The sequence below is a fragment of the Vicia villosa genome, unplaced genomic scaffold, assembly GCF_029867415.1.
Source record: "Vicia villosa cultivar HV-30 ecotype Madison, WI unplaced genomic scaffold, Vvil1.0 ctg.002073F_1_1, whole genome shotgun sequence".
Classification (NCBI taxonomy): Eukaryota; Viridiplantae; Streptophyta; class Magnoliopsida; order Fabales; family Fabaceae; genus Vicia; species Vicia villosa.
In genome coordinates this window covers 284385-311302 of record NW_026705828.1, presented here as the reverse complement: position 1 = coordinate 311302, position 26918 = coordinate 284385, and the positions used below count along the sequence as shown (strand labels likewise).

Below are 26918 nucleotides of genomic sequence, written 5' to 3'. Positions count from 1 at the left end.
CACATATTTTGAATTTTAAAATTTAAAAAATTGATCAATACATTTTTAATATTAACTGAATAATACATAATTGAAATACTAATAAATGTAATCTTAGAAATTCTACAATAAACAAATATATAAAATCCAAGTTCCCTTTTATCTCCCACGAACCCTAGTTCTCTTGTCTATCTTCTTCTTTCAATTGAAAGTTGCTTCAAAACCTTCAATCGCCTCAATCTAAACTAAGCTCACTTGAAACCTGTAATCAATTGAAACTTGCAATCAATCGAAACCTCCAACCACACGAAGCTCAGCTGCAACCGAAGCTCATTGTTGAGATGATGAAACCTCATTCTAAATTGTGAGTACCTTCAGCCTTATATACATGTAGGCATGACAACAAAACCCATACTCGCGGGTACCCACCCGAATCCGCCCTGAAGTTGACGGAGAAAACCCGCTTTGACTAGGTTTGAGTTCGGGTTTTCCCCGACTATAAAATATGGGAACGAGTCTGGTAATGGGGACACTAGTACCCACCCCGAATTCGCCCCGTTTATTTCATTATGTACATTATTATCTATATTTGATAATTAATATTATAAAATATGTGGCTAATATTTTGATAATTTAATTTTTATTTATTATTTAAAATATTTGAAATGTATGTATGAAATTTTTTGAGATCGTTTTATTTTATTATTTATAATGTAATTTGATTTTTGAAAAAATAAATATTTTTATTAAAAAAATTGATTTTGCTAATGGATGGTGGTGGGGCGGGGATATCCGAACCCAACCCGAACCCGTTTGGGACGGGTTTGAATTTTAATTCTCCATTCCCCCTTGAGTTTGGGTCGTGGAACGAGAATTGATTGGGGATTCAGGTTTGGGTTTGGGGGAGGTAAAAACTGTCCCCGACCCGCCCCGTTGCCATGCCTACTGTCATACCCCAAAATTTGCCCATCTCATTTCACCTTTCAGAAGTTCAAAACTCAAGGACATACTCTTCTATGCAGAGACCTCAATGAACTAGGGTTTTGAATTCTCTGAAGAAAATTAATGAATCAAGATCTCCAAAGGGTTTCATATGACTTATGATGTTTCAAATTATCTCTATGACAAAATTCAGGCTTCAATTCCAAGGATTACTCAGTCAAATTGCTCAGAAAGTCAACAATCGACTAGTTTGACCTACAAGTCAACTGTGGCCAAAGTACAGTCAAAATTCCTGATTTTTTGTCAACATCCTTATTTTGAAGTATCATTCATTATTTGATCAAGGATTGATCATGATTCATCAAGGAAAGTTCAGAAATCAACAAAACCTAAAGTTTCTAAATTAGGGTTTTTTTTACCTAAAGTCAACTGAACTTTGACCAGCCATAACTTTCACATGGAACATCATAAATTTACCATAAAAAGCTAAATTTGAAGGAAATTGAATTCTTTACAACTTTGTCTCTCACATGCCAAGTCTAAAAATGCTTCATTTGAGAAATATGGATCAAAAGATTATAGGTCCTTTTTGAAAGTCAACCAAAAGTAGTTTTTTTCAAAGCCCATATCATCAAGATAAAATCCTCAAATGGAAAATATCTTCCAAATTGGCTTGTAGAGGACATCTTGAGGTTTCCAAAAAGTCCTAGAAATCCTCCATACCTTAAAAATTGAGGGAGATATGCTTTGTCAAAGTTGGTCATTTTTTGAAGGAGGTGTGTGAAGAAAGTAAAGGTCAAAATAGATTTTTTTTTTGCAAAAAGGCCCAACTTTTTATGGTCCAAACTTGCTTCTCAAGTATCCAAGAGTTCCATATCTGAAGGCCACGAAAATATATCAAATCCTTGATTTTATATGAATTTTTATTCATTAAAATCATGATTTAAATCAAGTATTTGGAGAAAAATTGAAAAGATTTGATTTGCTTCTAAATTCAATCATAATCAATCATCCAAATACCCCATATTTGATACATATTTCGTGCAAGAGGGGATTGGGAGGAAAAGATTGAGATTTGGCCATAATTAGAAAGTTTAAGATTCAATTTCCAATCAAATTTCAATCAAAGATTCAAAGGGATTTTAGTCAATTCTGTTACCCTAAACTCTTCTCCTATAAATACATAACACAACCAAACCCTTAAGGACGAAAAAAATTCTGCAGTCAAGAACACCTTGGAGCTTCCAAATTTTCAAGAACAAGCCAAGGTCGGTTTCGGGGATTGGAGTGGATTCAAGGCATCCTGAGAATTGGTACACGTTCCTTGGACGATTCCAGAGCTACACCAATCATCGCATTCGATCAACACGTCCAGAATCATTCTCCCATACTCACGATTTGCCTTGAAATTTCTTTGCATCGAATTCATATATGCATACATGTTTAATGTGTTTTGAATACATATTTGTGATTATAAGCATATGTTCATGAATTCTGGGCGCTTTAATTAGGTTTTTCTGACAAATCCGAGGACCTTCCATGGTTAGGGTTCTTGATCTAAGATTTAGGGACTCTCATAATAGGAAAAATTAGGCTGAACTAATGATCCTATCGTATTCAGGGTTCAATTTTAAGGCGAACCATGGTTACTTTTTGTGTTTATCACGCGTATTGGTGGAGTTTGATATGTGCAGGTATTACTACCATTAAAAAACGTAGCAGGTCCATAGCTATTTCGTAGCTAAAAAAGAGACAATTTCAAAACGAAGAAGATGAAGTTATGGCGCGCTTTTCGTGGGTCTATTTTGATATTTTGTTTTTTTATATATTATTATCAAACTGTGTTATAAGTAGCGAAGAACAACTGGCCTAGTGGTAAGAGCTAAGGGAGTTGGTTCTTGGGCAAAAGGCGCCTGTTCGAACCCTGGCAAAGGCAAGATTTTTTTATTTCCTCTCAACTGAGTTACAATAGGATCCGGTGGTCACGCTTCACATGTGAGGGCCATACACCTTCATCAAACTAACCGTCAGATGTGAGGGCCATACACCTTCATCAAACTAACCGTCAGATCCGGCCTTCATCAAATCCAACGCGCTAAAAGCTGAGGGTCTACCATGGTCCCTCCAGACCTCACCGCACATAAGCAAAGCTAAGTTTTTTTTTTAATTTTTTAATTACATAATCCTTTTATTTATTTATTTTCTTTTCTCCTTTATTTATTAAATATTTTCTCTAAATCTTTTAGTATTTACTAAGAGTAATATTTTTATATAATAATTTCATAATTATTTATTTTTTTATCGAAAACTCGATTTTTTTAAAATTCTATCAATAATTGTTTTTTTCTTGTTTTTTAAGCATTCAAATTTGCACTTATACTTTTAATCGATTAAATAATTAGGATTTAATCCAATAATTATTTAATTGTTATATTTAATCGAACTTTCGATTTTCTCACTCTTTAATGGTTATTTAAAATATTGAATTATTTACTTTCATATTTTATTTAAACCAGTTGTTTAACCCTGATTTGCCCATAAGTTAGCTAAGGCGGCCAATTCTTGGTCTAGGCGTAGTTCTTTTAATATGATACCTCCTTGTATTGTTCCTTGCTTGATGAATGAAAGATGTTAAGTTTGCTCTTGTCAAAAAAAAAATGATTTATCCTGATAAATTAGGGTTGTCGATCTTCAATGCACTAACTTTTCTCTTCTTTTTCAGGGTTGATCAATGATTCGATGAAGGCTCGAGACGTTTGAATTAATCATTTTGCCTCTTATTTTTCTTGCCTTTATTCTTTTTCTGCCCACAGGTGTTTATTGTAATAGCGTAGGACTTTTAAATTCTGCCTTTAATTTCTGTATTTTTTAAACTGCGTGGTTAGTAATCCTAGGGAGTGCAAGCCTTGAATTAACCTAGAATAACTAATTATAAGATAAAATAACTGAATTTAACCACGTGATTGTGCCACACACACACCTTTAGGGTAACCTCTCTTGTTGCCTGTTGCCTTATTATTTGTTGCCTTGTTGCCTTATTATTTGTTGCCTTTAAAATAGTCAAGTCCCTCGATTCCGAGGATACCTAAAGCAAATGTTTCCCTCAGTTCATTCATCATCAATTTTGTCCCTCGAGGTTGCCTTATAAACGGTGATTGTCCCCATTGCTAAGGTATCCTCGCCTGTTGCCTAAAAGATTAAATGACTATTATATCCTTCCCTTAGGCTACCTGTCCTCTTTATGGCAGGGACAGTCTTGTGGCAAACGATAATCTCGATGACCTTTCAAAATCCAATGAAAGGACTTCCTACCCTCCTATGGTATGGATAACCCTGAAAAGCTAAAAGAACAAATTTTAAAACTTAGGGTAGTTGCTACTAATTGCTTGCTCTAAATTCAAAGTCTTTTTCCCATTCTTTTCAAAATCAATTTTCAAAAAGGCTACGCTTATTTACAAGCTAAAGTCCTTAAACAAAATTCTTTTTCCACACTTCAAACATTTTTAAAAACAAAGTGAACTAAGCAATTAAGAGCCCATGGATAACCATGGATACAAAGGGTGCTTTAAACCTTCCATTTGTATAACCTACCCCCCGAACTCAAAATCTTTTTAAAAGGTCTTTTCTTGTTCTTTTAGCCTTTCTATATATTGGATAAAATAAACGTCGGTGGCGACTCTTGCTTACCGCAACATTTCAAAAAGTCAGTTCTCCCACCGTATTACACCTACATACATGGGTAAAAATTTTCGAGTTAAGTAGTCTTTGGATCATGCTTTAGAACAAGAATTGACCTTTCCTTTATTGGGCCTTTGGACGGTCCAGAACAGTTTCCCCCAAGACTTGCCATAAGGTGTTGAGCTGAAAGTCTTTCATAATCTGTGTTGGCCTTTTTATATCGAGTTGAATGTAGATGAGGGTGGAAGAGTCACATCTCTGGTTATAGGAGGAGGGAGGAACATGCACATTAAATGCATTTCCCATCATTGAAATATTTCAAGGAATTTTAAATATGTGGCCATAGGCTCGTAGATTAAGGTTTGGTTCTTTGTTCTAGGATGCTCTAGTGCACTCAAGTACCACTGCGTTCGCAAAATAAGATCTGATCGTTTCTTTCTCTCTCCCCATTTTCTTTTAGTCTATATTATTGATCACCTGGTTCACCCCTTCTATATGATGGTCGCTTGGTTTTCTGGGTGAACTTCCGCTCTCATAACAAAGTGGAAAAAGTTCCACCTTTGTGAAATCAACCTTTCTTCTTCAAACTTTTGGTGACTTCTAATTACAGTGTCTCTTCCTTCTTTCAAAGTAACATGATCTCCAATTTATTGTGAACCTATCACTCCTTTCGTCTGCCTCCGTTTCTTTGATTCGTCTTCCTTCAATGTACCATTTCCATCCTTTGACTCTTATTTTATAGTTTCTATTTCTTTATATTTGTTATGGTCTACATATAAGATCAATTTGCGAGTTCAGGAAGTAACTCCAGTGGTGGCGATTCTTTGTCATATATGGAGGGAGAAACTCCAAATAACTTGAATACTACATCTTCAACGAAAAATTTCCTTAACTCGAATCTTATAGTTATTTTTGATAGTTCTAATTCCAAGGGTGTTTCTAGTAAATCTTATTTCGACGAAAGCTTATATGATGAGTCTTCTCATGCTTTATCTAATGAGAATGATGGGAAACCCCCTAGTGGTGTTCAAATCAAAAATGGTACCTATGCCTCATGGGGAGTAAATGGACGCTCTCCCCATTTGTCTGACCTTAATTGCAGGTAGAAATTGTGTCCTGAGACGAGGAAAGGACTAAATATTTTGTTAGGTCTAGAATCGTGATACAACTAGGATCTCAGTGATATCGAGATTAAGGATCACATCAACTTCGAAATCAAACCTCCATGCTTGGCATCTTTTAATTGAGCCCAATAATATAGAATTTATGGGCAAAGATCGAAGCCAAGCCCGGGCTCAATCTCTTAGCGAGAAAGGGAACAACCTGAGGTGGATGGCGTTTTGATCAATTCCATTGGCCTTTAACGTACTGTCATACCCCAAAATTTGCCCTCATCATGTCATCTTCAATAACTCGAGGTTCAAGGATTTTTCTCAAGCACTCTCTCCTATTCAAATTAGGGTTTTTTAGAAAAAAAGTCAACTCAACTTTGACTGGTCATAACTTTCACATGGAGTATCAAAATTTTCCCAACCAAAGCCTATTCTCAAGGAAATTTCATCCTATACAACTTTGATGTTGGGCCCAAGATCAAGAAATGCACCATTTGGGAGATATGGTCAAAGAGATTATAGGTCCTCCGAAAAGTCAACGAAAAACACCTTTTAGGTCAAAGCTCATAACTTGAACATGGAAGCTTCAATGGAGATGAAAAAAAGAGAGTGTTTAGAGGACTCTTTGAACCTTCTAAAGAGTCCAAGAATACTTTCATTTGTCAAAAATTGAGCAAGATACAAGGTGTACAAGTTGGACGATTCTGGAGAAATACATGAAACCCTAAGTTGCTTGTTTCATACTTTTAAGTACTGGGGCCTATAATTTTGAATTGGTTCATGTGGTAATAGGCCCAAGAGAGGTCTATTGATCCAATATATAATTATTTTTGTGATGTCATTTTATTTATATTTGATTAATTTCAAATAAAAAATCAAATAAAACCCTGAAATAATTATATGTTGGTATTTTCTTTTTTTAATTCAAATAACAACCAAAAATGATCCAAGGGCCAATATTAAATAGAAAATATGCATGGAATAGCATGGTGTCCAAGATTAGAAAGATTTTATGCAAAATCTTTCTTCAATTTCCATATTAATGATTGATTGATTTCTTTTTCTAAGGTTTTAACCCTAATAAGATGGTATATATACTCTAAGACATTCAGGAGGCAGAGGGGGGACGAAAAAAGAAGGTTAAGAGGTTAGGGTTACAAGCTTCCAAAGGAGAAAAACTAGGGAACGAGATAGAATTCTCTCCGACGGATTTGAACGAATTCTAATCATCCTATTACCTTCCTGAAGATCAAAGGAGTGAGGGCAGATCCAGAACCGTGCCCAAAATGCTTGAAAGTCGTGTATCATAATTCGTTTTCTCACTTTTATTTTTGGATTTTTGTATTTCATTATCATACGTGTTTTAACCTGAGCTAACCATATCAATGGGTTCATGAGGTGATATAGATCAGATCTGGGCCATTACATGAGAGTCCTCACGTGAGAACTGAGCTTCGCCATTGTTGCCCGTGAGTTTATCTTCTCCACTATAACTCACGATACAGCGAGTTATAGGCCAAAAGAACAGCGCCATCGTGATCGCAGCCCTCGAATTAGGGTAGTAAGGTACTTTTGTCTCGTTTATTTTCGCTATTTTGCAGGTTTTGACGCCGGAGCTGGTCGGAGAGGATAACCAGAGCAACTGTTCCGGCGGCAGTGATTTTCCAGGTTGTTTGAGGTGCGCGCGTGGCATATTTGGAGGACCCTATTGTCCGGTCAATTATTCTTCTCTCTCTTTCCACACGCGTGCAATATGATTGGATAGTCAACAATATTCAGAATTCTTCTCTCCATACGATTGGCTGACACAGCATCATCTGGGGCCCACGCTGAAGTCTGTTTGACCGTTCCATTAATCCACTTCTTTTCTTTTATATTTTTATTAACGCATCATATTTATGAATAACAAAGTCCAGCAGGATTGGCAATAGGGGGAGGCGTGTTACTATGAAGACCTGGGTTCGAACCCTGGGTCTGAATATTATTTTTGGCTATTATTGATTCCATGTTCCAGCGCGTTTACAAAGGGAAGGCTCACCATGCACCCTCACATCACAGCCACAGGATCTCCTATGATTCCAATCTAACGTACCAGGATTGCAAGACATACCATGCACTTGCAAAGGCTCCCCACATAGGAGTAAAATCAGGTTCTATTATATTTATATATATATATATATATATATATATATATATATATATATATATATATATTACTTATATAATTATATTAAACTTGATATATATGTGCTATGTGTATATAATTAATTTATAAATTAGTAAAATTAAATTAGGATTAGTTAACCATTAGGGTTTAGGATTACAATATTTCTGATTATTTCGATTTATATCGATTTAATTATTTAATTAATTATTAAAAACCACAAAAACCCTATAAAGGTGTAAGTGTTAGGGTTTGCCCAGTCCCATTGCCCTTTCGGCAACAAAAATAACATTAACCATCAATTAATTCTCTCCTCGACCTGACTAAATCTATTAGTCGTATTAGACGAGAGATAAAGATAATAAAAACAATAAACTCTAACTTCCCCTTTAACGGATAAATGGCGGATGAATATCTATTTCATCCCGCCTTCGAATTAGTCGACTCTCTATGTCGTACTGGTCAAATATCTGAATAAAGCAATAAAATAATTTAATTAATCCTTTATTTAAATTCTCTCCTCGACCCGACTAAATCTATTAGTCCTTTAGACGAGAGATAAAAAATACCTAAAATTCAAAACACATTTAATTTGCTGCCCGCGACGATCAATCTATCGATCTGAGTAACCAGCAATGCCCCTTAATCCGTTAGCTATACTGACCAAATCTATTGGTCATCGCATCTAACGGTGCCATATCAAATCAGGGTTGTACGCCCAAACACTCAAAACACATCAAACCACAAACTACAGATTTTCATCCTTTCCAATCTGGCGATTCAAAATGCCTTTCAAATTACAACTCAAAACTACGATAGGCCATTCAAAAAGCCTTCAAACCATTCAAATCTAATTCTAAGGCGTACAACCCTGTGCCCGAACTACGTTGACTCTGATTCTCCATAAGGAGATACGTAGGCACTTGGATAACCAAGGCGAGTCCCCTTCCCTAAAATCTCAATTTTCCCCTATTCAATTCTTTAGCCATTAATCCAGCTATTTCAGCCATAAAACTTGACCCTTAGATTCAAAGCCAATAGGAAAGGGTTGAGGGTGCCTAACACCTTCCCTCAACCTGATTATAATAACTTACCCCGATCTCTAAACTGCGTAGGGTTTCCTATTCGCCCTTCAGAATAGGTGGCGACTCTAAAAGCACAATTTTTAGGGCAGGTTGCTACACGTACCACAATTATCAATTAAAATAGATAATTGCATATTCGGGTATTCCGTAGGTAACCCTGAGAGTTGGTCATGTTGGACCATGCATATCAATTATGGTTTGAGTTCAAAATTATTTGCCTCCATGAGAGGATGCATAATGCTACCGTGCGGTTCCTTATCGGTAGGAATCACATAGTTCTTTAAAGGCTTAGTGTCAACTACTGGTTCAGCCATTTGGTGTTGGCTTAGATGTCAGCGTCTCTAGCATAAGAAACACTCAATTTTGTTTATAGGATCGACTAAATTATAATTAGAACGAGTTCTTTTCATACAAGAGTTGTGAGAAAACTATAGAAAAATAATACTTTAGTCTATACAATGACTAAATAGAATTTCAATATCAAACACAACTGGTCTCCGACAACGATGCCAAAAACTTGATAGGGTCGCAAGTGTACGACAATGTGAAGTAGTATAAGAAAAAGGTTATAGAACCACAAAGACAAAATATTGAATACTGAATCCTATTTTATCAGTCTAAATCTAGAGCAACAAAAATGTGTTTTTGTAAAAACAAATTGAATTAAAACGAGATAAAAATTATAAGACAAACAAGACCTAGGGTTCATGATTATTGCTCAGACATATCGAAAATTTCCTTAATTTGAATTACGAGAAATTCTATACAATTATAAAAAATAGCTAAGTTTAGACAACACCTACTTTCGTCAGCGTGTTGTCATATCTAGGATGAATAATTCGTCTGCTCTCGCTAGCCCGAGTTATTCATCAGAGACCTTTTATCACACAAATATAAATATTGAAACTTTTCTCAACTGAGCCCGAACACTCTCATGATGTGTACTTAGTTGTTTAATACCCTTTCAGTGTATGATCAGTACCTAAATAATCCTTACTTTTGTAAGAGATATAGTTTTAAAATTCAAATTTAAAAATAAAATGTAAACAAGTTTCTTTTAATCAATTTGTAAGAGTTCTCTTGGATACGTCACGAGACAAGTCTCATGACCCTTAGTCTCTAGTGGACTACTCACTCATAGTGAGAAATATCAAAGACAAACTATGCATCAAACTAGGGGTGGCAAAATGGGCCAGGCCCGTTGGGCATGCCCGTTTTGCCCGCACTTTTGTGCGGGGCGGGTCAAGATTTTAGGCCCTCACCCTTAAGTGTGACCGCCCCGCCCTGTTTTTTATGCGGACTTTTGCGTGCACGTGCATTAACATAAATTTTGTAATTTTAGGCTTAAAAAGTGCAGTGTCCGCGGGCTTTTCCCGCCCCGCCCTTATTTTTTTGCGGGCAGGGCCAAAGTTTTAGGCCCGCACTCTCAACTATGACCGCCCCACCCCGCCCCGTTTTCTTGCGGGTTTTTGCAGGGCGGGTCTAAATGGGGCGGGCATACCCGTTTGCCACCCCTACATCAAACTAGCAATCAATAATCATGATTAACAATGAAAATTGATAACTATAGCAATGAAGTAAATAGAACGTGATTGAAGATAAAGTAACTCTAATAATAATAATAATAATAATAATAATAATAATAATAATAATAATAATAATAAGATGCTCCTAGGAGACTTGAGTACATCTATTTCCACGAATAGAAAAAAATACGTATATTACCAAAAAAAACGTATATTACCAAAAAAAAAAGAAAAAAAAAACGTAAAGACTACAACAAGAGAGAATCCAAAAATCATACAATCTAGAGTTTTTATAGAGAATTCTAAATGTGGATGACTTTAATTCGTGTTCAGTACCCATCAAGGAGGTTTATTACAAAATAAAAATAGAAGTAGTCCTAAAAGTGGTGGATAGACAATTGGAAAAGGAAAGGAAAATCGAGAAGATGCGCACACTAGCTACGACCCGTAATAGTTGTTACGACCGCTGGAAAACATATGGGGATTGACAACTTGATTGCTAAGACCCGTAACACGTGTTGCGGCCACCCATAACAACCCTCTAGAAAATGTATGGAGAAATCTTAAAATTTTCTTATTTTTCCGCATTTTTCTCCTTCCGCGTTCCTCTTTCACTGAGACACTTATTTAGGTCTGAAAACACCAAAAATAGACTATCCAACATAAAACATGATAAAAATAAAGGTAAATCGGAAAAAAACAAAAAAAACTAGCATAAACGATCCGAAAACCACTTATCAAAGAGTTTGTTTAGTATGGGTCATAACTCTCTGAAATGACAAAAGTTGTCACCAAAGATATTCTCAGACACAAGTAAACACGTAAAAACTACAAACTACAAAAGAGAATACTTTTTTTTTTGTAAGCTAGGATATATTAATATTGAGTACTAGGGGTACTCAAAACCCAGATACAAAATAGGAGGGAAATGACTAAAGAAAATTACAGAACCAATAGAAACTTAAGTAAGACAGGAAATGGGGTCTTTACAAAAGTTGTAGAAATTACTATTGGTATGAGTAATATCCCCCACCGTAAGCCATTTCCAAGCTTTGATCTTGATGTCCCACCGTAAGTCCGACAACGAAACAGTCTGGTTCTTAAAAATAATCTCGTTGCGAGCGTTCCAAATATTCCAACAAACAACCAACCACATGAAACCTTCCTTTCCAGCTTTCACTTTCTTGCTGCTGAAAAACTCAAACCAGAAATTAAAACTATGGCTTAAAGAGAGTTCGGTAACCGCTGTAACTCTTAACCACTCTCCGACGTCTTCGCATATCTTTTTCGCCAAAGGACAAGACAGTAAGATGTGCTGAATGGATTCCTCATACCGAAAACAAAAACAACAGGAAATATCAGACGCGATGCTCACTATGCCTCTTTTTGCCAGCATATCTTTTGTTGCAATTCTGTTCCACAAACACCTCCATCCAAATGCTTTGGTTCTAAAAGGAATTTTAATCCTCCACAATCTTTCGAAAACCTTCAGCTGGGCTGCCTCCCCTACTCTATCGTTTACCTCCGGCGTAACGTGGCAGAGACCGTAGCCTTCCTTAACGGAATAGCCTTCCGCCGGGAAATTCCTCCACAAGACGCTATCCAACCTCTCACTGCTTAAGGAGACATCCTGCAAAGAACTCTTTAAATCTTCCAGACTAACAGTTTCAGATAAATTCAAAGGATGCACTATTCCGAAATCTCCCCAAAGCCCGTGCTCTTCTACTTCCTTCCCTGCTTCAGCAACACTCATATATTTCTTAGTGCTAAGATCATACAAGTTTGGATAAATAGATTGCAAAGAGTATTCTTTTAACCAGGCCGCCTTCCAAAAGGATACTGCAGAACCATTCCCCAACTTAAAGATGCAGCCGCTCAGAAAATCCTTACCACTGTGTCGATTTTCCGCCTTTGTTAAGTCACTCCACCATGTTGAAACTGCGCTGTTGCATCTCGCCTCCTTGCCTTTCTGAATTAACAGCTGAATATTCCCATATCTTGCTGATAGCACTTCTTTCCATTTGGCTTGTTCTCCTTTGATTATCCTCCACTTCCATTTTATCAACAAAGCAGAATTAAAAGCTTCAATATTTTTCAAGCCCAGACCGCCTTTATCCATTGGGAGGTTGGTGAAATTCCACCCAATCCAGTGTATCTTCCTCTTGCTTTCGTCTCCGCCCCATAAGAAACGGCTTTGAATGGTATTTAATAGTTGACACACCTTTTTTGGAGCCCTGAAAAAAGAGAGATGAAAAATAGCTAAACTATTTAAAACAGATTTAATCAGAGTAATTCTGCCGCCAAGTGAGAGCATTCTTCCTTTCCAACTACTGAGACGATCTTTGAATTTCTTAACCAAAGGTGCCCATGTTATTACTCTTCTTGGATTGAATCCGACCGGTAACCCAAGAAAAATGAAATGATTGTCTTCCACCTTACAACATAAGAAATTGGCAGCTGCAGAGAGAAAGTGAGGACTAATATTAACTCCAATGAGTTTGCTTTTGTGGTAATTAACTCCCAGTCCGGAGATTATCTCGAAACCTCTAAGGATCGTCTTCATACACCAAACCCGCTGCCAGCCTCCTCTCCCTACAAGCAACGTGTCGTCAGCATACTGGAGGATTTCCACCGAGCAGTCCCCCGAAACTTGAAAACCAGAGTAATCTCCGCCCTCCGTAGCCTTTCTAACCAAACCTGTTAAGGCCCTCAGCCACCAGAATACTTAATATCATCAAATAATTGTTCCTTTAATGCAATGCTGATTATTATTTTTATTTACTATAATCTTATTTATTAACAATGATATTACTTTTATTATTGAATCAATAATAATGTTTTAAGAACCGTGCATAAATCAAATAAGAGAAATTTTTTAAAAGACAGAGAGAGTATCATTTTAAAGCCACATATGTAATCATGTCGGCATAAAGCAAAGACATAGGAAACCGATTAGTTGCACCAAGTGGCTTATAGATTGATACATAATGTATTCAGAATATATGTTCAGTCCATTATTTAGAATTTTGATACATAATGTATTCAAAATATATGTTCAGTCCATTATTTAGAATTTTTTCTAAAAGAGTAATGGTATTCTTATACAAATATTATACGTACACTAATATTTATATTAAATACTAATGTGTTTTAAAATAAAATAATAATATTTATTTTTATTTTTAAAATTAAAGACGACACTATTTATGTACGGATATGCATTAACCAATTTTATTACTGCATTAACCAAGTATTTACACTGCATTAATCTAGTTTGATGACTGCTAAAAATTATTTTTAATACTTGGATGTTGCATTAACCAACTTCATTACTGCATTAATCAAGTTTTTACATTGCATTAACCAAACTTGGTTAATGCAGTAATGAAGTTGGTTAATGCAACATCCAGGTATTACAAATAATTTTTAGCAGTAATCAAACTTGGTTAATGCAGTGTAAAAACTTGGTTAATGCAATAATGAAGTTGGTTAATGCACGTCCGTACATGAACACTGTCGTCCGTAATTTTAAAAATAAAAAATATTTTTTATAAATATTACTATTTTATTTTAAAAAACACTGTTCACCGTATAAATACGGTAAACAGTATTTGATGTAAATATTGATATATAATATAGGTGTAAGAATAACATTATTATTTTAAGTATTTTTAGCATAAATATACATTCATGATTGATACATCAGTATTGCACTTGTTAATAACTATATAAAATCACCCAAAGAAAAAACATGTATACGGTATACATGAACAAACAGAAGATGGTAAAAAAGCAATCTTTTAGATTTTCAAGGCTTCTTGGTTGCAAGTTTGTACCTAGAAGCATAAACAAAGCAAGTGCATTACTAATAACTTCTGTAACATTTACTACTAGAAATACACAGTTTATTTGTGGAAAAAAAAGTCAGCAGTTGCGACTTTATGAAATAAAATAAGTTCTCATGCAGATCACTAATAGATAAGATTGTCTACCTTGATGAGATACTAAAGATTCTTAATACCACATTGGAGTAATACCCCAATTTAAGAAGCTTGTTTTCGTTATTTGAGTGAAATGGTGTGTGAAGTAATATTGTTGGTCAAACTTCTTGGTTTTACACGTTTTTAATCTGTAATACCACTATTAAATTAATTAAATTTTTATTTATTTGTTTTGATTTGTAGTATAAGATGTTGCTTCACAATTAATTTACAAGTCTAGAAATCTGTTGTATACATGCCAAATTCTCATGTTTTATATATTTATCTTAGTTTTTTCTGCAAAGCACAAACCTAAATCAAATCCTCAATGTTTAAATATTGTATGATTAATTATTTTTGTTGGATTTCATTTGTCACAACGGTTAACTTTTAAATATTATTTAAGACTTTAAAATTATTTGAATATTAATCGTTTGTTTTGATTAATACAACTTATTTTAAATTTAAAGTATTGATTTTATAAAATTTCAAGTTTATGTTTAAATTTTAATTATTAATTTGAAACTAAATTTTGGATTTAAAATTTTGACTAAAATAAATAGTTTAACTTAAAAAATAATGATATTATTTAATTTAAAAATTATATATTTTAAATTCATAAAATATTGTTTTGTATCGAAACAAAAATTATAAGTAAATTGAGATTCCTAATGCGGTGGTGCGAGCCTCTAGAGTGGTTGAACACATGGTGGATCTATAGGATTAACACTCTAACGCTCAAGTCAGTAATTCAATTGAAAAGGGGTAGAATAAAGTATGAAAAGTATATGTGTACCTTAAGTCGTACATATATGGATATACATACCTAAATCAAGTAGTACTTGGACCATGCTTTATAACAAGATAAGATCTGATAATTGCTTCCCGTCTCCCCATTTTGTTTAATCTGGTCGTGTATATTGAGTGACCAAAGTCTTGTGAAAATAGAAGAGTAACTCCCAAGTTACTAAGGCAACTCACACACACCAAAAATACTTTTAAAGTCTCTCTTTACTTAACAAAATTCACCTAAAAATATTTTCAAGGCCCAGCTAGTTGATTAGAAGACTGTCTGCTTGATTAGGACAATTTTTTCAACTACCTAATTGAATAGATTATTGACCTAATCGATTAAATGATGCCTAATCGCGTCCATAATCGATTATGATAATATCTTAATGATTGATAACAACTCACTATCCAAACCTTCCATTTTGGGCATCGATAATTGATTATTGGATGCACCTAATCGATTAGCCTAAGTATATGTGTACCTTAAGTCGTACATATATGGATATACATACCTAAATCAAGTAGTACTTGGACCATGCTTTATAACAAGATAAGATCTGATAATTGCTTCCCGTCTCCCCATTTTGTTTAATCTGGTCGTGTATATTGAGTGACCAAAGTCTTGTGAAAATAGAAGAGTAACTCCCAAGTTACTAAGGCAACTCACACACACCAAAAATACTTTTAAAGTCTCTCTTTACTTAACAAAATTCACCTAAAAATATTTTCAAGGCCCAGCTAGTTGATTAGAAGACTGTCTGCTTGATTAGGACAATTTTTTCAACTACCTAATTGAATAGATTATTGACCTAATCGATTAAATGATGCCTAATCGCGTCCATAATCGATTATGATAATATCTTAATGATTGATAACAACTCACTATCCAAACCTTCCATTTTGGGCATCGATAATTGATTATTGGATGCACCTAATCGATTAGCCTAATCAAATAGGCCATTAATTCAGCCCATGAATTGTTTATTTTTTGAGCCAATTTTTCTCATATATAAAGGAGGTATCTCCTCTCTTCATTTCACATCAGAAGTCAGAGTTTTCCTAATTCTTTACAATTTATCTCTCTCTCTTTTCTCTCTAAATATTTTCTTTAACTAAAGTTGTCTTAAAGCCTTGTGAATGAAAACTTCTTGTGAGGAAAGAGTTATACCAGTGTGTTTACTGTGGAAATTGGTAAACAACCACTAGTCCTCCCAAAGCCTACAAACTAAGGGTCACTCGCAGAATCAAATAGTTGATCCTAAGACACGTGCTAATGCAACTAAGGTTTGGCTTGTTTAATTTGACACAATATTTGACTCTAAGAGAAACGGTTTCCTACAAAGAGTTTGAACAAGCGGAGTTTTCCACAAAAAGGTGCTAATGGTATCAACTGAGGGTGACTCGTGACCGACAGAATGCTATAACATTCAGAAAAGATACAGAACAAATACATCTATGGTAAATTCCATTATTGTAACAGAACTACAGTCGACAGCGTATACTATGACGTAAAAAGATAGTTCAAATGTAAATGAAAGTAAAATAAAATATTCAAGAGGAACGATTAATAAATAAGGAAATTGCATTTAGATAAAAATGGTGATTCACGTACATTAGCACTCTTGAAAACTCTTTATTTCCTCGCGTTGGGAATGTGAAGTTTTTACAAGTGATTTAGTACAAGTGAACACCTGGAGCCATTTGTGGGATCTCCTATTTATAATACAACAAAGTAACTACCTACACGTAAAAGTAACTGCAACGTAACTGGCTGCAGGCTAGACGTCTTGCTACACAACCCAAGTAATTACTCCCCATGTTTTTGGCGCTTGTTTTGAGGATTACTTTTATGTTAACCGCTGGCATTTGAAATTTAAATTATCCCGCTCAAGTCTTCCTCTCGACACTACTCTCAAGCGCATAACACATCAAAATTTTTCTAAGTTTCAGCTTCCCATATGGTCAACAGAAAAAGGTTCGACCACTTTTGTGGATTTGTGTCGGCTTTTCCTCTTTTACCAACTTTATCACTTCTTGAGCTTTTCTCTATCCTTGACTCAACTTCTCTTACAAATCACTTTTATATGGTCCAATCCTTTCATAGAGCTTTCCTATTAAATGTACCATCAGCATACCTTAACAGTTTTTTGCACTAACACAGTGTCATACCACTGTTGTTATTTTAAGATCGCGTTACTGATGAAGAATTGATTTTAGTTCTTGAGATCAACCATTTGTAAAATCTATGTTTCGTTATAGAAACTATTTACAGTGATTTCTGGTAAATAACTGCTAGTCTTCCAAATTATTAAATGTATTTTGGTAACTTGCAGGATTGACTAGATTGATCCTAGGACATGTGTCTGAAAGTTTCTTATTTTAATGATTGAACTCATATTCTAAAGGGGTATTTCGAATGTGTAACTAATATAAAGGCAATACAGTATGTAAAGACGAAATTTGAAGAAAAGATTTAAAAGGCTTTAAGGAATAATATAAAAGACATGACTCGAAAAAGAAATGTATGTAAATGACTTGAATATGTAAAACTGAGAGTAATGTAAAAGTACAAATGGTGTTACACGTACATTCTCAATGAAAACTCTTTCTCTTTCACTTGGTACTTGAGTGATTTTTTGAGTGATTTGTACAAAATGAACACCTCTGAATCCTACCATTAAGATCCCTATTTATACTAATTCGACCCTAACGGTCTAACTCTGATAAAATGCCACGATGCCTTTTTGCATGTGCTTCGATTTCCTGATGCTTCCACATGTCTTTCTAATTAAATGAATCACTTTGAAATTCAAAACATTCCCGCTCGAAGTTCTAAAATGTGAAACAACGTGACCTTGTCAAAATGTATCTTAAAAAATACCTCGAAATATCCTAAGTCCTTCGTCCCTTCGACTTCGAAGATATTACAACTCATGTCTTACTTCGACTTAGAGAAAATCTTCGACATAAAGAATCTTAAAAATAGCCTTATAAAGCTATTCTTCCTTCGAAACATAAAACTTTTTTTAGAACATCTCGTCTCTACTTGTCGAAATCTCCAGCTAACAAGAACTCAATCGACAAAATTTTAGTCTGGTTATTGAGATCACCCTATAAAATCTCTACTTGGTTCATGAGTTCATCTCGTGAAAAAAACTCTCTTTTGGTTGGGAGATAAGGGAGTGTTAAATCTCACGAATAGAATATACCAAAGGTTCATGGGCATAACCTGTAGAAGCTTAATATTATCGTGAAATCTCAAGAAGATATCTTGAGGACAGGACTAAGCCAACATTCCATAGAACTTGTATAATTCCCAGTTGCCATCTTTCTAACCCTTATCTCTTTAATTTTTGTTATTTACTTTACTAATTTACTTTTTTTTATTTCTGCTGCTTTTCTCTCTGATCTTAAGATACTAACACAATTTTCTTCTTAAGTAATAAAATAATTAAACTAATCTCAAATTTTAAATATCATTATTCAGCCCCTCTTGTGCTTGAAGTCACTTGTCCAACAATATTAATACTCAAAATTGATAATTTTGACCCTCTATCGATGCAGACTATCTATTGACCGACATGAGAAGACCTCTCAGCAGGGTGTTAGCGTCAATATTTGTCAACCTTTCACCATAGTAGTAACTTGAGGTACATCATCTCCACTTCATGAGTGTTGAGCCAAGTTTTCTTCGATTAAAAGTAGAGGTTCTCCATTTGGTGGATGTTCAAAAATAGTTTCAATTGGTGATGGAGGTTGGTTGGGTTCTCCGGGTGTGAGAGAGATTCATTGAGTCCTTCTTTGATAATGTGTTTCTCCTCACGATCTCGCTAGCGACGAATCATTTATGGTTGGAGTAACATGTTATTCTTTTCCCCAAATTTCTATTCTATCGTTCGAGTAGGTGGTTGGATGTTAACCATTCACACGAGCGACATCAATGATCTTACATGTAAATAATTACACGTTCTTGGATCGTCAATGATCTTTCATTTGTGGACTTAACAATTGATTATTTAAGGTTTATAATCGATTTTTCCGATCCATCATATGACATAAATTTTTTTCATGGATGTTTCCAAATTTATACCACGAACTTATAAACAGAGAGTTTCTCTATCGTTTTTCATATCCACAAAACGAGTAGTGATCCTACTTTGTCACATATATTTAGCCATAGTACTTCGAGACTATTCTTGAGTCCATGTGAGGATCATTGTTATGAGTGAGGGCACAATTGTAATTTATCAAGAGTATATTTATCTCTTGAGTAAATATTTCTTTTACATGAAGTTATTGTTTGGTTTCGAGTTAAGCCAGGAAAAATTCTTGTATTTTTTTGGGAATTGTTTAAGGAAGTCTCTGTTTGGTTATTGAGTTTCTCTATCAGTTTAATATCAGCCAGACACAAATCTCACTTGGTTCCTGAGTTCAGCCTGGTAAAAGCTCAATCAATTCAAAATTAATTGATATAAAATTTTACTTTGGTATGTGGCCAACTCAAAATTCCATCATAGCTCGATTAACCTTAAAAATTCTATGTCTGATTTGGAGGATAATGACTCTTGACTTGTTCGTTAATTATTTATCTCACCCTATTTAAAACATATTAATTTATACTAAAATATACTAAAATGTGTGATACTAATCCTTTTACTAACCAACCTTATAAATCTATTAAAATCAAGTTTCAATAGTGCTACCAACATCCTAAAATTCCCTTGCCAAACATTAAAAGATAGTCTATTTAGCAGTTATTTAAAGCTTTTTCATATGAAATGTGACCAGCTATAAGAAATATTTATTCAACAGACTGTTTAACCATTATTAACGAATGGATATACTCAATAACTAAATTAAATAATAATAAGATTAAATAATACATTCTTACATCAATATTACACTTGATAAATGTCTATGTAAAACCACCCAAAGAAAAAACATGTATACAAACATTATACATGAACAAACAAAGGATGATAAAAAAAACACTCTCTTTTAACTTTTCAAGGCTTCTTGGTTGTTCCAGCTGCTGCAAGTTTGTACCTAGAAGCATAACTCTGAAACAAAGCAAGTGCATTACTAGTAACTTCTGCAACATTCTTTGCCCTAACCTTTATTGTCGCAACCCTGTTACTCATTCTATGACCGGGGAACGATTGCACACAGCTACTAGCATCTGTCAAGGCAGTACTAACCCATGTCTCAACATTACTTATGTGCCACAACACTTTATCATTGATGATGGTGTTAAATTGGTTCAACTTTTTAAGTTCTTTGATGGCTTGGGTAAGTTGATCAACGCTATCATTGATTTGATTCACACAATCTTGCACGGTTAGATACATCCTTTTGTTGTTATCATCAATTGTCGTGAGTTCTTTGGCTACATTTAAAAGGTATACTCTTGTTTGTAGGGCTCTAGAGAGACTTACGGATAAGGCAAGTTGGGCTAAGTGTTGAGGACCATTTATGGTTGAATGTGAGAATTTGTTAAGACAACGAATGCATAGATTAGGATAGAGAGTTCCATTGCAAGATGACTTTATGTAAGTTATTGTTTGAGAGTTATGCTTGGCCAAGGAAGACTCTAAGAGGAGCGAGAGAAAAATAGCTAGTGATATGAGGATATGTTTTTGTGCCATTGTGTTACAAATGAACCTTGGTTAGTTAAAGTGATATGATGGAAAAAGAGAACTTTCAAAGCTCAAATTTAATGAAAAAGCCAATGAGATGTGTTGCTTATATAGAGAGTTCCATACATGTTCCCAAGTGCAATTGTTTAGGTCAAACTCCCACATGCAATATTATGCATGGCTGTTTTGTTACTTTTCTTTGCTGTTTGGCTCATGTTGCGTAAATTAAATTCCATTACTAATGCTTGCATTGATTTGCACCAAGCATGGAGAGGAATATAAGGACTATTATAAAAAATAAATAATGAGTTGGTCGGTCAAAAATCCGATATTAGCATTAGAATTGATGTTGATTAAGCATATAATTTGTGATCATGTTGTGTATACTATAATAGATATACTAGATTCATAGATAAGATTGTCTACCTTGATGAGATACTAAGAAATTTTTAATACCAAATTGGAGTAATAAAACCTTAATTAATTTAAGAAGCTTGTTTTCTTCATTTGAGTGAAATGGTGTGTGAAGTAATATTGTTGGTCAAACTTTTGGGTTTTACACGTTTTTAATCTTTAATGCCATTATTAAATTAATATAATTTTTCTATTTGATTTGTAGTATAAGATGTTCTTTCTACATTTAATTTAAGTCTTAAAAATATGTTGTATACATGTGAAATTCTCATGTTTTGTATCTTTATTTTTGTTTTTTTTTCATAAGTTTATTTTAGTTTTTTTTTTCTCAAAGCACAAACCTAAATCAAAACCTAAATTTTTAAATATTATTTTTTAATATTATTGGTCCTCCTCTTCCGTATTGTCCACGATGGATCTTGAGTCTGCTGAAGTGTATAGTGATGGCCTGAGGATTGTATGCTCATTAAAGTTTATGGGCTTTTGAATGATCTAGAATCCAACAACAAATATATTAGGGTGTATCTCAACTTCTGGAGTCATTCCATAATTTATGACAAACACTATTTTTTATTAAGAATTTGGAATACATGGTTCGAAAGGGCCAACAAAACCTTGTGTTGCTTGCTTACATGAGTTAACATTTTTGGGTGGAGACAAAATTGACATGGGTGACTTCCGTGCTTAGCAGCGCTCAAAGTTTGGAGGGTGTTTATCTGGACGTGTGTTAGCTGTAATTTTGATGCTCGATAAAGAATAAGATGTCAAGGAAAACTTAAGGAAATATTTTGTGAAAGAAGCTAACTTCGACGAAGAGGTTTGATGATTTCGACAGAGATTTGGCAAAGAGTTGGTCATACTGGCTAGGTTGTGTTACATTGGGACTTAGAAATTTTTTGAAGCAATTCAGACTTGGAGTTCGACAAGGATAAATTCGAAATTGGCCAATAATTGTATTTTGGCCTTATCCGTCCCTCAAGAAGGACGCGCGAAGACTTGTGAAAGACGAAGCGCATGCAGACGAGAACGTGTCATCCCCTAGAGAGAAGACCATTTGTTACCAATTAGATTTATGTGTGTTCAATATTGAACCATACTCAAAGCACTTAAAGTATCTAAGTGTGTTGAGAAATCTACGTATGGAACACCATTTTTATTTCTAAGTCAATTTACTTGCATTAAACGTCCTTATTCCATTTACATTTCAATCGAAACTATCTTATTTTCCCTTTTACTTTTTACAAACAGTTTTTACTTGCATTATATTTAAATTTACCATTATCATCAAACAACTTAGTATCAAGAAAACCTGAAACAAAAAAAAACTATACACATATGTCCTAGGATCAATCTAGTCGATTCTGCAAGTAACCAAAGTATCAATTTTAGAAGACTAACGATTGTTTACCAAAATCAAAGGTAAACCAATTAGTACACCTGGTTGTGTCTAGTTTGATTTTCATTTTTGAACCCTTGTTTTGTTTTAGTTTTGCATAAAACTTCCTCTTAAACTTTGTTGCATGAGATTGAGAAGTGGTAGGGTAGCTAGAAATAACAAACCTATATCTAAAAGGAAGTAAGTTAGAAGAATGGTCAGTCCACCAAATAATAGTGTAGAACAGCCTCCCCATTCAACATGGGAAAATACGATCGCAACGACTGTGACCAAGGCAATCCCTTCTACAATGAGTGTGACGGCGATACCGTCGAACACTCAAAGTGGACCAATATTATCCTCCGTTTGAACGCAGGGCCAACCAGTGACCCTAAGGCCAATGGGTACTTGTAATTTTAGGCCTTATGTGCCTAGATTTTCAATGCCAATGAATGGTCGCGAACAACCATACGGTGTAACACTCTAAATAACCACTGCGTAATTTAAATAGATTATCAGAGTAAATTCAACACAAAAGTATTTAGGATGCTACAGTTCAACAAAACATGCTCATACATCATGATATGTAACACATACTATTTTAAAAAATTATAATAAAGATTATAATAATAAAAACATGTCTGAAAATTCAACTTGTATTCAAGCAACGGAAATATCATCAGCTAATGATAATTCAAAACATAATCATGTTTATAAAGTAAAACGTAGCAACATCAACTCAAGAGATATTCAATTAATCTCCACAACATAAAAGACATAAAAATGTTCCCTCCCCGCTGTTACACATCATAGAAGACACCGACAATAGAAAACAAAAAGGAAGACTTTATCCTTCCACTCACATCCACGCAGAGGTATCAAAGTAATTCACCTTATCAGTCTCTAAGTATATGTATCAAAGTAATTCACCTTATTATTCTTCAAGCTGAGGCATCAAAACTTTTCACCTTGTCAGTTTCCAACAAAGGTATCAAATCTTTTCACCTTGTCAGTCTCTAAGCAAAGGTATCAAATCTTTTCACCTCATCAGTCTCCAAAAAAAGGTATCAAATATTTTCATCTCGTGAGTCTCCAAGCAAAGGTATAAAATCTTTTCACCTTGTCAATCTCTAAGCAAAGGTATATCAAATCACTTCACCTTGTCAGTCTCCAAGAAGAGGTATATCATATCATTTTACCTTATCAATCCCCTGGCAAAGGTAGAGAACATCACCCGCCTTATAATCCCTTGGTATAAGCAATCTATTCCAAAATTCAATCGTAGGCAGCCCTACAAACGTGAGCAGCCTCACACTTCCCACTCACCTGATTGATGTTTTCAGGTAACCTTACCGATACTAGTAACCTTACTGAGTGTTCATCCAATCACCCGATTTATGTTTCCCAGTAACCTTATCGATGCCAGTAACCTTATTGTTGGTCATTCTTCCAATCACATGATCAATGTCTCCCGGTAACCTTACCAATGTTAGCATCCTTGCTATTCATTTCACCTTCCCTAGCCACCAAGTTGATACTATTCCAGTAACCCTGCGGATGTTTGTGTAAAGCCTAGTTCCTATCCGACATATCACCCTAAGCCCAGTTCCTATCTGGCATATCACCTAAACCAATTCTTTTTTGATAGTGTTTCGATTCCCGTTTGAAAGCTAATTCTTATCCCCAATCCTTGTCTGGTAGCCTACCTTCAAATTCGTAGTTCAAAAATATGGGCATTGCATTTATCAATCATCGCATTTCATAACATTTTTTATCATATCAAGCATACATACCATGCATCATACATACATCAATCATGATCCTATCAAACATGCATACATGCATTGCATTCATTCATACATCTGCGGAAAATCTTAAGGCATGCTCACCAGCTAAGACGCACTCAATTTCAAATCCAAGCTTAGCACTATCCATTCTTCGTAATATCACTATAGCCACCTCGGTTGAGAATAGATACAATCATCAAAGGTACCGCTATCAAAATTTCACTAGGAAACTTACCTATGACACATATCCAAAGCCTAGTCATCATCAGCCTACGGGCACTATTCAAGCTTTCAAATTCAAAATTTCCAATTATCAAAGTTATGTTTTCAATCATCAATTCTCACTCAATTATCAAGTTTCATTTACCAAGTTGCAAGTATCAAACTCTGGTTATCAAATTCCAACATCAAATTTCAAAATTTCCAATTCGCTTTATTTACCCCCTAGGTTGTGGTAGGTATGCAAAATCTATGATATAACTTGTTGCATCAGTCTCCCAGTAGCGATAAGTTATCTTCTATCCCTTGGGTTGTAATAGAAATGCAACTTCCGCGATATAATCTAATGCGTCAGTCTCCCAGCAATTGTAGATTATCTAAAACCCAAAGTATCTACCCCCTAGATTGTGGTAGGTATATAAACATCTACGATATAACTTAATAAGTTATTTATATACAAAAATAGACATAATTTATCCCCTGAGTAGCGATAAATGTGCAAAGTCTGCGATACAATTTACTATGTTAGTCCCCAAGGCTTAGTAATTTGAGTTAATGTCCATGTTATCTATCCCCTAGGCTGGGATAGATACGTTGAATCTGCCATATTGTTGTGTTAGTCTCTCAGCAACGACAATCCATCCTCTTTTTTAGCCAGTGTTACTCACTCCCTAGGTTGTGGTGAATACACGAAATCTACGATTTAACTTATTACGTTAGTCCCCGAGTAGTAATGAGCTACCTCCAATTAAATTACGTTAATCCCCGAGCAATGATTGATTGATCATCTACATATTTCCTTGTTATGTTAGTCCCCGAGCAGTAACAAGTTACCATTTATCACATTAGTCCCTTGGCAGTATTAAATTTGTAATTTACATCTTTCCTTGATCACGTTAGTCCCCGAGCAGTAACAAGTTACCATTTATCACATTAGTCTTCTGGCAGTGATCATTTGTTCTGCATTTATCACATTAGTCCCTTGGAAGTGGTAAATGTGTTAATCTAGCATTTTTCGTACTATCAAGTCTTGGTTGAGAACAGACACAACTGACACCATTATCAAATTCAAGTCTTTATTGAGAACAGACACAACCAACGCCATTATCAAATTCCAATCTTGGTTGAGGACAGACACAACCAACGCCATTTCCTATATCAGATTTCAAATCCATGTGATTTATCCCCTAGGTAGTGATAAATGTACAAAATCTAAGATACCACCTACTATGTTAGTCTCCAAGTGTTAGTAGCTGCTTTCCATATTCATTCAACATTGTTTAGTTAGTCTCTTGGCATAAACAAAGATGATACCCACACTGTAACACCCTTCTAAACCCCGCAGAAAATTAACATTAAAATCAGAGTAAAACATGAAGAAGGGTATTACAACGCCAACAAAATAAACAAATATTCATGTCATGCCATAAAGGAACAATAAACCAAAAATTATTCAGGTAGCATGTTAACACAGCGGAATATTCTTAACAACTGAATAATCAAACATCTGGAGTCGAAGACTCATAATTCAACCATAAACCATAAACAAAACAGAAGTTTATCAGCCAATTCTAAAATAACGTTCCCGGTGTTACACGACCAGAGCATGACACAGACCCAACTGACTATAATGAACTACTTGACGAGCTAATCCTCACCAAGTACACAAGCTACTCCTCAATCTGAAAAATAACAACAGTAAGGGTGAGTTTCATTCGCATTAACAAATGTTATAGGAATATAAACAATACAACTTCATCCATACATTATTCACCCAAATCAATTATATTCAGATAATATAGCAACATTCGTCAATTACAGTCATTCATACCAAAATACACACAAATTATAACATTGGACAACTTCCATTCATGTTACAATTATACACAACAACCTAATGCAATGCAACTAAATGCATGTGGTACCAAACATGGGATAACCCATCTCACCGATCCACCACCATAAAGATTCAGCTACTTCTCTCACTAATTCCACACAATGGGAATTAGCTACCGCTGTCCCACCACCATAAGGGATACAACCCACAATATGATTATGAAATGCATGCATCACATACCGCATGCTAATCATCAACACCAAACAACTGAACATTCATAATCATCAACCGATGCAATAACAATATAAGCCACCACAACCAATTAAATCAAGTGTTTTAAATTAAATTCGAGTCACCACTTAAAACACTATTTTATTGCATAAATCGCTTAA

General features: G+C 34.8%; 2 protein-coding genes across 2 annotated transcripts; both read right to left on the bottom strand.

Moving 5' to 3' along the window:
* Positions 1-11447: 11447 nt before the first annotated feature.
* LOC131637688 (uncharacterized) lies at positions 11448-12605 on the bottom strand. The gene has a single exon (XM_058908291.1). The coding sequence runs from the start codon at positions 12603-12605 to the stop codon at positions 11448-11450; it is 1158 nt and encodes a 385-aa protein (XP_058764274.1).
* Positions 12606-20264: 7659 nt separating this feature from the next.
* LOC131637700 (pectinesterase inhibitor 9-like) lies at positions 20265-20947 on the bottom strand. Its single transcript, XM_058908304.1, has one exon. The coding sequence runs from the start codon at positions 20901-20903 to the stop codon at positions 20265-20267; it is 639 nt and encodes a 212-aa protein (XP_058764287.1). The 5' UTR covers positions 20904-20947.
* Positions 20948-26918: the final 5971 nt, after the last annotated feature.

Coding starts and splice junctions, on each gene's coding strand:
- LOC131637688 (XM_058908291.1), bottom strand. CDS start 12,605: ATGGATAAAGGCGGTCTGGGCTTGAAAAATATTGAAGCTTTTAATTCT.
- LOC131637700 (XM_058908304.1), bottom strand. CDS start 20,903: ATGGCACAAAAACATATCCTCATATCACTAGCTATTTTTCTCTCGCTC.